Source organism: Fomitiporia mediterranea (genome assembly GCF_000271605.1).
Source record: "Fomitiporia mediterranea MF3/22 unplaced genomic scaffold FOMMEscaffold_1, whole genome shotgun sequence".
NCBI classification, from domain to species: Eukaryota; Fungi; Basidiomycota; class Agaricomycetes; order Hymenochaetales; family Hymenochaetaceae; genus Fomitiporia; species Fomitiporia mediterranea.
In genome coordinates, this window is record NW_006760386.1 from 7,976,791 (window position 1) to 7,988,031 (window position 11,241).

The window sequence follows — 11,241 nt, forward strand, 5'->3', positions numbered from 1 at the left end:
AGTGACAGCTTATTGTTTGTTGTCAAATAGGTTACTATGAGTGTAAACTCTTGGTAGTATGTTCCCAAATTGTCCCTATTCATAATTCCTCTCTCTGCCCATTTCTGTACTACAGTATCCAGGTCACTTCTGGCATATTGTGCTCCTGTCTTAAGACTCAGGTAATATACAATTACACCTGTCTTAAATGTATCCTAAGACACTTTATCTGTATTATCCTACAAATCCTCCACTTCTACAGGCACATACTTCATTACAAGCAGAATGATATCTGCTCTAACTATGTTACATTTGTTTGTAAGACCTTTCATGTCTACAAAATACCTCTACAACTCTCAGGGCTTGGTTCTGTCAAAGGATAGTACATTATGTACTCTGTAACAAGGTAGCTTCAGAATGTTCAATGTAGCCATTAGCTACACTGCTGGTCTTGGTTGTGATAGAATTTGTGTGTTTACTTGTAGTTGCTAAAGTAGTTGTGTGTCACTTACAAGTTGTTGTTACTGTAACTAGAGCTGTGTTGTTAACAATATACTAGTTACTAGTAAGAGTAATAATACTGGCTGCTGGACTGTCTCTGTTTCCTGTAGAGATGACTGTACTCTTCTACAATACAGTGTTCCAGTTACAGTCAGTTGTAATGTTGATACAGTTTGGGAAAGTTGTAGGGTAGCTGGCAATCTTGTACACAATTCTGGGGACATGAAATACAGTAGTTTGTCACAAGTTCAGAAACTGATTACTTGGGGATTGAGTAATAATACTATAAGGTCTTCTTCTTCCTCCTCTTTGTTACTGACTCAAGCACTCTGCTGTTCTGATAGCATTCCTAAGGTTTCTACAATATTGGATTCTGTACTTCTAGTGTTCAGACTATTAAATGTTTTACAGTACAATTGGATTCTAGCAGATCTGTGTGTTCTGCTCAATACAGGTACTAGTGCTAACTGTGACTGAGTTGACCTAAGGCTATAGGCTGGTGTCTGAGAAACCCATTTGGGATGCTGAGAACTGTTAGAACTTGTGTTGTTTAACTATAGAAACCCTCCTCACAGTAGGCTCTAGATGAAACTCCTGTAAAGTGTCTAAGAGAAGAACACAGGTGAATTGTTAAGTTTGAGAGGGAGCTAAACTATGAGTCTTAGGAGACTAGAGTGGTTCTGAACAGGTGTAAGTCCTTCCAGCACAGTTGCAACCTTGGAAGAGAGAAGTGAATAACAGAAAATGTACTTTGTAAAGTGTACAATGAATGATCTGATACAGAAGACAACAAAGACTAAGACTATGCCTCATGCTAGAGGACTTTGAGACAAGAGACAAGAGCTAAATCAATGGGTGAACTATCTGAATTCCTCCTGTATCTAGTACATGAGTAGCTGTATTTATAGTTTTCTGAGTTCTAGAAAAGTATAGTACTAACAGGGAAATGTCATGACTGAACAAAAGAAAAATAATGAAATATACAAGAACAAATAAGAGAACCTTTTGCCAGAGGTTGGAAGAAAATGGGGTGAAAATGTATGAGGAAAATTTAAGTGGTCTGTATTCTAGCTACAGGAAATGTTATACAAAAGAGAAAAGCAAGATTTTTATTGAAAGAAGTAGAAGGTTCTTATACCATTATTATCTGATTGGTACAGACAAAGTGTGGAGAGTTCCAAGATTTCTGGCAGTCTCCTGAGATCAACACTTTGATTGCCCTAATGTTCTATCTGATTGGAAGATTGTAGTACTTTAATCCAGGTAATAATGATGTAATGGTTTGCTGAGCCACTTGCTGTAACACAACTTGTGTTCTGAGCCTATAATAAGCACATGATCTGTACATTCTGTAAGGAAAACAATGTGTGTAAGCCAATTCTGAGACTGTGTACACTTACAGTTCTGTTTACAAATGCTTACAATGTAGAATAGTTGGGTGTTCTCAGAGTAGGCTTCTATGAGTCATGTAGGTGTTCAGAATTGATTACTATGATTGTCTGTATGTGATGTACAGTTCTTAGCATAATGCTAATCGTTTTAGTACATAGTAGATACTAAGCTAGTACACAGAAAGCTCAAGTTCCTTATCTACTAGAAGGGATACCTAGTTGAAGAACACACTTGGGAACCTGCTGAGAATCTTACTCATACTACTAAGACAATCCAAGACTTTTATCAACTTTATCTAGGTGCTCTGTGTCAACTCTGCCTTATAGATTTCCAAACCCTACTGTTCTGACCTATGCCTGAGCTACTAACCAAGCCTAATGTTTACTAATTAGGGTGATTGGTTTTAGAGAGAGGGTAATGTTACAGTCCTCTGCTCTCATACTTTTAGTTCTAAGGGTTCTACACCCTTCTATACTGGAACTCAGGACTTCCATCCCTTAGGAGTACTATTTATAGACTATATGTATACTAACTCTTACTACTACCCTTCCTTACTTCATCATTCTATTCCTTTGACCACCCCTTCATTCTTTGTTCATTCTATAGTCTCTTACCCTTTGTCCATTCCTTCATTCTTTGTACCTTTATCTTTGATCTTCCTTTCTTTCATTCTTTGTGGCCTATCATTCTTAGTGACTCATACTCTCTAAGTACTCTTATGTAGTTTAGTATATGTAGGTGTACAAGATCAGACTGGTCCTGTAGTCTTGATCTTGTCTACTCTAGGTAGTCCTGTACTCTTAGGCTTACTCTATATACTCTACTCTTGTCTTACTCTCTCTCTCTGCCTGTTCTGCAAGTTCCAACTACATTCTAGTACTTACATTCTGTATTTCTGTTGTGTAGGATAGTTGTAGCCTGAGTCCCCTTGCTGAGCCTTCAGGTCCCCTCTACACTGTTACTAACACAAACTTTAACTCCTAGTAACTTAGAAGTGTATACACCTAGTGTTTAACAAGGTTCTGTTGTTCTAGTACTATAATCTAGGTTTTCCTTTATAACAAAAACTCTTACTACCTCTACCAGAACTCATTAGTTCTAAACCAGAATACAAAGTAGAGTATATAGTAGATACTAAGCTAGTGTATAGAAAGCTTAAGTTCCTTATTTGCTAGAAAGGGTACCTAGTTGAAGAACACACTTAGGAACCTACTAAGAATCTTACTCATACTATTAAGGTAATCTAAGACTTCTATTAACTTTACTTAAGTACTTTGTACCAACTCTACCTTACAGATTTCTAAACCCTACCATTCTAACTTATGCTTAAGCTACTAACTAAGTCTAATGTTTACTAATCAGGATGATTAGTTTTAGAGGAGGGGTAATGTTACAGTTCTCTACTCTTACACCTTCAGTTTTACAGGTTCTACACCCTTCTGTACTAGAACTCAGGACTTCTGTCTCTTAGGAGTACTGTCTTTAGACTATATACAGACTGACTCTCTCTATGACTCTTACTACTATCCCTCCTTACTTCATCATTCTGTTCCTTTGTTCACTCCTTCATTCTTTGTTTATTCTATAGTCTTTTACCCTTTATCCATCCCTTTATTCTTTATACCTTTATCTTTGACCTTCCTTTCTTTTATTCTTCATAGCTCATCATTCTTAGTAGCTTACTATTCTCTGAGTACTCTTATATAGTTTAGTATATATAGGTGTACAAGATCAGACTAGTTCTGTAGTCTTGATCTTGTCTACTCTAGATAGTCCTATACTCTTAGGCTCACTCTATATACTCTACTCTTGTCTCACTCTCTCTCTCTGTCTGTTCTGTAAGTTCTGACTATGTTCTAGTACTTACATTCTGTATTTCTGTTATGTAGGATAGTTGTAGCCTGGGTCCTCTTACTAAGCCTTCAGGTCCCCTCTACACTGTTACTAACAGTTTACTTGGATCTTTCTTCCAACAATGTGTACTTTCAAACTGTAGAGTATCCTCTAATTGTTTAAGCATTCTTTTAGTAGCTTCTGAGTGTTAAGAACATACTTTCTAATACATTCATTTAGCTAACTTGTCTCCAGTTAGTTTGGATAGATTGATTGTGTCCAAATCAATGTTTCCTTCATGTTCCTGATACATACTATTGTACTTATGAGTTCTCTTATTCAATTCCTCAATATTAATTCCTTGATTAAATGTACTAGCTAGCCTACTTATAGCTTTTAGTGTCTCTAGCCTAGGAACATTTCTGAATGTCTTTCTAGCCTTCTGGAACATTTCCTACTGTAAGGAAAGTGTTGTTCCTTTACTAATACTCTTGTTCTTACTGACAGAATCCTTAATACCAGTTTTCTGAGTATTTATACTCTCTATACTACTATTGTCTACTTCTGTAAGCCTAGTAAGGTAAGTACTTGCTAGTGTCTACTCTACAGTGTGTATCAGTCTAACAATATACACTAGTATAGGTACATGCCTTTGTTCTACATTACTTGTATGTAATAGTTCATTAGGGTGCCTCTAGCCTTATGTAGACAAGAACTTATCACCTAGCAAAGGGTCATTAGATTGCCTCCAGCCTACAACAGACAAGGACTTATTCTCTAACATGTTAATAGTAACTTCCAGACTTGGGGGCCCTTCCAGGATTGTCTACTAAGGCCTAGTAGCTATATTGTGTTTAGTACTCAACAGATAATCTTGTTGTCTATTGTCTGTATACTCTGTTAATTCAAAATCTGTAGTGTACACTGTTTTGAATCTCTCTACATTCAGGGAAAGCTACTCTTTAGTACTTCCAAATGATGCTTGCCTCTTACAATATTGACAAGGAGGTCTCTCTGTATTGAGGGGAACAATCTGTTCATGTCTCTCAAGTGTTCTGAGTATCTTAGTAGTTATAGTAAGAGTATATGTGTCTCTAATTTAGATTTGCAAACTACTCACTTGTTTCTTTGAATTCAAAGGAGTACTGAGCAATGTGAGGAACATATTAGAGTGATCAAGCCCTCAGTTCCAGTCATTAAAGCCTAGCAGGTTTATAGAAAGATGGGTTCAGTCAAAAATGTGTAAGGATAGGTATACTAGCCTTACATAAAGATTCTCTCTTTACTAGCACACTCGACTACTGACTGGGATAACCTAGTAATTGAGCACTAAGAAGGAGAAAGAATCCCCTAACCCTTAGCTTGAAAACCCTTTATATATGCATATACATGTGTAGTAGGATACAGGGTAGTCTAGTGAACAAAAAGGAAAACACTCATAAGCACCTACAACACATGTTGCACAAATGCACAGGTAGTGCAATTGTTACACCAGCTTAGAGGCAGTTGTAGTCTAGCTTCAGGACTTGTGTTGCAAGGCTTGTGCTGAAGCCTCAGAATTGTGTCAGGAAAACCACTACAGTGTCTAGTCTGTAGATTATGTAGTATATACAAAAATATATTACTTTTGTACTTAGATACAAAGAATAATACTCTAACTCATCTCTTAAATTTTTTTTTCTCTCAGGTCCGGTTATGGACCGGTCCAGAACCAGACTGGAACTTGGGTCCAGTCTACTACCCGTCCACATAGGTCCGGTCCCCAGTCCGGGACACTCCCGGACCGCAGATTTGGTCCAGTCCTGAGTCCAGGTGAAGTATGCCCGGACCGGACCAGGACCGGACTTCAGCAACTATAGTACATTGATGTAACTCCTTGGACCTCAGTTGAGGCGTCCGACTTAGAAAAGCAAAGTATACACATTTAGTTAGTATCCTGCTGTTAGCTGCAAGAGAAAACACACTACAAGCAGCCCCCAAAGGAGGAAAAACGAAAATTTGATCTTGCAAAGATGAAAATTCCAGGTGCAAATTCCTTCCTTCCTCTTTACTGTGTGTGTTACGTTAACGATCTTCCCCTTCTGTTGGCATGCCAAATCAAGAATCTACCCGAAGAACAACACTAGTCTATCGCCCACACAAAAATGAAGGGACTCGTCAGAGCCCTCGCATGCTTCCATGTCCTAATCACCCACGCAAAATCACACAAATAACCATCTCCTACATCGGCTGGGGAATCTTCCTCGGTGGCGTCAATGCTGCTTGCAAACCTTTTCTTCTCCAAAACTCTATTACTCATGTCCTGTCTCTCGGGTGGAAACCTCTGGAAGACTTATCTCCAGAAATCACAGTAAAGTATATTGATATCGCTGATACAGAAGAAACAGACATCACCATGATACTCGACGAGGCTTGTCGCTTTATCGATCTGGGCACAAGAGGAACGAACAGGATCTTAGTACATTGTCGACTTGGACAGTCACGGTCTGCTACAGTAGTTATATTCTACTTGCATCGTTGTAGAGGTCTGACAACGTTCCACGCATTCTTCTTCGTTGCCTACAAACGTCCACATATCTGGATCAACAAAGGCTTTCAGAGATACCTCATAGCTGAATCTGCCAGGGAGAAAAACAGTAAAACAAAACCCCAACATTTCTTCCTACCTGGCGACGGCTTTGACAAGCTCTCCACCAGAATTCGTAAAAACAATGCCTATCTGAAGGCAAACAGGGAGAAATTAGAGAAAGAGCTCGGACTGTCACTCAAAGTAAATAGAGAGGAGAGTAGGGCTAGTATTAACATCGACTTCTCGACTGAGGAGTGTAAGACCAGGTGAGTCATACTTCATTCTACTAGCAATCAGTCACTCACATAGTCTCCTGCTTCCAGACCAGATGAAGATGATTACTGAGTGAGCTTGAGCCAAAGGTGAACACATTCGGAGTGATTCCAAAACATTTTGTTTCGACTGTCAGAAAGTTACATCCAGGATAGCGTAGAAAATACACGGAAAGCATACACAACAAGTGAACAGAGGAACATACAAAAGGTACAAAAGAAGAAAGCGTTCGGATCAATACGCAGTAGAGTCCTGTAATCTCCACCTCCTCAATGGTCCCAGCCACCAAATTGACCAGTTTTCTCGCGACGTCGGTGGTGGAGGTGCTCGTTGCCTCTGCCCACCCCTCGATGGCCTCCTCTCCCTTCCTGCCTCCTCCCCGTCCAAGTCATCTTCGTTATGCGTCTGAGTGTGCGAGACCAAGTCCTCTCGATCTTGTAATTCTGCCAACTCATTCTCCCTCCTCTCCCTCTCTCTCAATCCAAAGCTTCCAAGTCCCCACCCAACAACGTCCGTATCTGCAGCTTCTGGTGATGCACCGGACGTTCTTGCAGCAGCAGCCACCTCGTTTCCATATACTGCCCGTCTTAAGCGCATACGTTCGAGTGCTTGACTATGCGCTGCAGTAAGATGCGCTCTGCGTAGAAGGTGGTAGAAGTGCGAGAGGGCGAGCATGGGAGGTGTTGCGCGGAGTCGGGACAGTATATTACTCGGCCCAGCCTCCGTCGTCGTCGATGAGCTCGCCGTAGTTGACGCAGACGATGCTTCCGCAGCTTGGGTTATGTTGGGTCCTCTTGAATGATCCGTCATCTCAATTGCTTCGCCTTCTTCAATAGGAATAGATCCTGGATGCGCTGCATTTACTCTTCGATGAAACCTCAGCGTCTCACTTGCGTTTCTCCACAGCGCTTGTGCCTTCTCCTTCCTTACTGTCCTCCTTGCTGCACGCGCCTTACGCTTCCTCTCTCTCCTTTCCTCCCTTCGCAAGAGCTCCTCGACTTCACCCACGCCTCTTCCACCGCCTACCCACCACCACCATCCTAGGAAACTCTGCCATAGCACTACAGCCCAAATCAAGCTCGGCAGCCAGAGATACTGATCCTTTGTCGGGATGTAAAGAAAGTTAAGAGCGGTAGAGATGATTGCAAGCGCCAGTGCTGCACCGCCAAATACGGCCGTCCCACCGTCTGTACGCCAAGCTTGTTTCCGATTGATCGCGAAACCCCAGAGGAACAAAGCAGCAGTGAAGAGAAGCGAAAGTGCAGCGTTACAGGTGTTGCGAATGGTATCAGCGACGTCGACTGTCGTTTGATTTTGGTGTATGGGAAGGAGCTCCATAGATGCCGACAGTAGCGCAAGTGGTCCTAAGAGGAAGAGAACGAGGCGCTGTTCGAGCCTGGACGGGTAGAGTAGCGTCAGGAACTGGATATGTGTAATCTATTTGGACCATTGGTATCAAGAGCAAATGAAGGGTATTGTAGTTCGGTGAACACACCTGAACAAGTGCGGACGTTGTCGCATCCATCGCATACCACCCCGCCAACTCGGCCGTCGTCCACGTCGGTGAATCTGTCACATTCAGATCCGTGCTATTCCCACTCAAGCTTGCGATCGGCGGTACATCCTTTGCCAAATAGTTGATCATATATGGCCATTCCTGTGTATCCATAAATGCACTATTTAGCACCACGAACAGCGTCGCGATCAACGAAATCAAGAGGGAAAGTACGCCAGAAAGCTGGAGAGCATAGTTGAGTGGGGCGAGTGGCCAGTGATATTGCGCTGTAAAGAGGAGGTGGAACAACAGAACGCAGGTGAGGGCGAGGACGATGCCATTGAGGAGGATCTGGACAGGCAGAGAGCTGGCGAAGGAAGGCTGCATGGCGAGCACCGGGTTTTCATCAAAGCCGTCGTCATTGTCGGCAAGGACGCCTTGTACATTGTACGCAACGAGTGCTAACAGAGATGCCAGCCATCGTCGACCCATTATATGTATTGCCGACGACTGTCGCGCTCTCGTCGTCGGGTCGTGCACGACTGAGAGACAGACTATGGGGTACGAGAGGAAACTCCCGAGCCACATGTGGAAATAGTTTCCCACAATTCGTGAAGGCATGGCAAACCTCACGTGGCCAGGAAAGGTTTTGAATAGATGGATCGTGATTTGGAATGACGATTACATGCATGTAGCGTGTTGAGGCGAAGGGAAGGGACAGAGCTATGTTCATTGTACTCATGCTTCTATCTGAAGTTATTGTTCAAGGTATTTCAATGTACATGAGGAGACTCTTCCTCCCTTTATTAGATAATATATTTGATCTCTGGCCATTGCCTTACTTCACATGAATAGAGTCGTTTTGGGCATATGATCCATCTTTCCTTACTCTCTTCCAGACAAACTCAGAGTTAATGAGGTTCATATGGAAAACTTTACACTACAAACAGGTGTTAGGACTACTTCTGGCATGAGACAGTACATACATAGTATGCACCCTTTGAATTCTCAATAGTGCAATAGTATAGGGTCCTTTTAGCAATCTGCTGCAGGCACTGTTGGTGGAACATTCAGAACTTAGATGCAATTGTTACATAGAGATGGAAGCTTCTAATCACAAGGACACAGCCTGCCTTATATAGCTTTTTGTGAAGTGTGTCCTGTATTAGTACACTGCCCCTAGTCAGTAATTGAGTGTACTAGTAAAGAGAGAATTTTTGTTGTAAGGCTAGTATACCTATTCTTACACTTGACTTCATTCAGAAAGGGCATAATAAATATGAAAGTCTCTGCACATGATGAATTATCATATTATGTAATCTATTGCCACGATTTTCAGTGCCAAAATGTATTGTTCCACTTCTCTGTCGTCCAGTATAAATGCAATCTCAATCTATAGGCTAATGTAAAGTCACCAGTGATCATGGGCACATATAGTATGATATACTGTTTGCTGTTCTGCTATTGGCAATTGCTACACAAGTCCCCTGTAACAAACAACTGTTACCAAGGCTAATTCTATAGGCTTGTGACCCTGCTGCATAACCTCAGGTTCATCACCGTCCCGACCATGTTGAGAGCTTCAGTCAGGTGGTCTGTTCTTCGTCCTCGTCTACTACCTCTCATCGTCACTCGTTAGCAATTGTCAGCAAAAATGTCTGTAGAATCCGCAAAGGAAAAGGCCAGGACAGACGAAAAGTACCAACTATACTGTCCGTATATACCTCGCGTTCATGTCTTAAGTATGGCATCTGATGCGCTCACAGACGGGCCTAGTATCCCGGGCCGCGGTGAGCCGATCCGGCTCGCTTTTGAGGAGGCCGGTGCATCTTATGAGGAGGATATGGCCTATACTCAGAGTGGCACACTGACGAATTTGCTTAAAGACGAAACTCACTTTGCCCCACCGATCCTTCGCCATGATGACTTGGAGATTTCTCAATTGCCAAACATCATGCTATATCTCGGTCAGAAGTTTAAGCTGGTCCCGGAGTCAGATGAGGCAAAATTCAGAGTCAATCAATACTTCTTGACGATCATGGAGTGAGTCCTTCGGTTCTAACTGTGGTCTACTAATATCATACGTTCCCGTATTGTTAAGTCTCCAAAATGAAGCGCATGATGTCCATCATCCAATTTCTGGTATAACTTTTATGAGTATTATCAACTTTCAGGCCACCAACACTTTTGTCAGTTGTCCGTTACTACGAGGACCAGAAGGATGCTGCCAAGGAGCGTGCCAAAGAATTCCGCGAAGCACGTATCCCAAAACTTTTCAAGCATTTCGAGACTGTACTCTCAAAAAATAAGGAGAGCAAAGGGGAATGGTTATATGGCACAGACCTTACATATGCGGATCTTGCACTGTACCATCTTGTTAAAGGGGTGTGTTTTATCTATCTCTGTCATTCATTTTATCTTTTACAACCACCAAAATATCAGTTGCTATTTGCCTTTCCTCGTGCTGTCGGAGATATTCTGAACGATTATCCGAAAATCTTCGACCTTCATTGTCGAGTCAAGGCTCGTCCCCGTATTGCAGCTTACCTCGAGAGCGAGCGTTGCCCGAAGTTCTCCAATGGTCTGTATCGCCATTATGAGGAGCTTGATTCATCCGAGAAGGATGTTCCGGGGAAGGGAGGAAAAGAATAGGAAGCAGACTAAGGGATTTGCAGCAGATACAACAGAATGATATCAAATAATATACTTGCCAGATCCAGAGTATATCCCCGCCCGAGAACCCACACGGGTGGCAAATCTGCCGACGTCACAGCTAAATTGTATTAATTCAACAAAGCACTCAAGTCTTCTCGTAAATCGCGTCGACCATGTGGATGCACCTAGAGTGCATCAGCGCTCGACCGCTCACATACACTTTGCTCACTAATCTACACCTCTACACCTCTGCACTTTTGTCAGGTACAGTGACTCAGTGTATTAGTGTCCCAGTATACAGCCTAGGCCAGTCTCTTGCAAAGTATGTGAATGAATCACAAATTCATGCACTATAAGTTGTAAGTATATGAGCTCAATATAACCCACTTTGTCTGTTCTCCTGTAGTGTATTAATTTCTCCCCTCTTAGCCCAAAGAATGCATTACTGTAAATTGTATTGCCTTCCACAACATTAATGATTAACTGTACTTTGCACAGGTACCTCCTCCCCTCCTCCCCTCCTCCCCTCCTCCCCTCCTCCCCT

General features: G+C 42.1%; 3 protein-coding genes across 3 annotated transcripts; 2 read left to right on the top strand and 1 right to left on the bottom strand.

The window, feature by feature from the left end:
- Nucleotides 1–5,941: 5,941 nt before the first annotated feature.
- On the top strand, nucleotides 5,942–6,313 carry FOMMEDRAFT_59170 (phosphatases II; the record flags this gene model as incomplete). Its single annotated transcript, XM_007262260.1, has 1 exon — nucleotides 5,942–6,313. A coding segment is annotated over one exon (372 nt), but the record flags the coding sequence as incomplete, so codon positions are not given.
- A 1,509-nt stretch (nucleotides 6,314–7,822) lies between these two features.
- FOMMEDRAFT_59759 (uncharacterized protein) lies at nucleotides 7,823–8,390 on the bottom strand (the record flags this gene model as incomplete). Its single annotated transcript, XM_007262261.1, has 2 exons — nucleotides 7,823–7,984; nucleotides 8,043–8,390. Coding segments are annotated over 2 exons (510 nt in total), but the record flags the coding sequence as incomplete, so codon positions are not given.
- Nucleotides 8,391–9,696: 1,306 nt separating this feature from the next.
- FOMMEDRAFT_131173 (glutathione S-transferase P subunit) lies at nucleotides 9,697–10,694 on the top strand (the record flags this gene model as incomplete). Its single annotated transcript, XM_007262262.1, has 5 exons — nucleotides 9,697–9,754; nucleotides 9,809–10,085; nucleotides 10,144–10,184; nucleotides 10,237–10,427; nucleotides 10,485–10,694. 5 exons carry the CDS (start codon nucleotides 9,697–9,699, stop codon nucleotides 10,692–10,694), a joined length of 777 nt encoding a protein of 258 aa, XP_007262324.1.
- Between the last annotated feature and the right edge of the window lie 547 nt (nucleotides 10,695–11,241).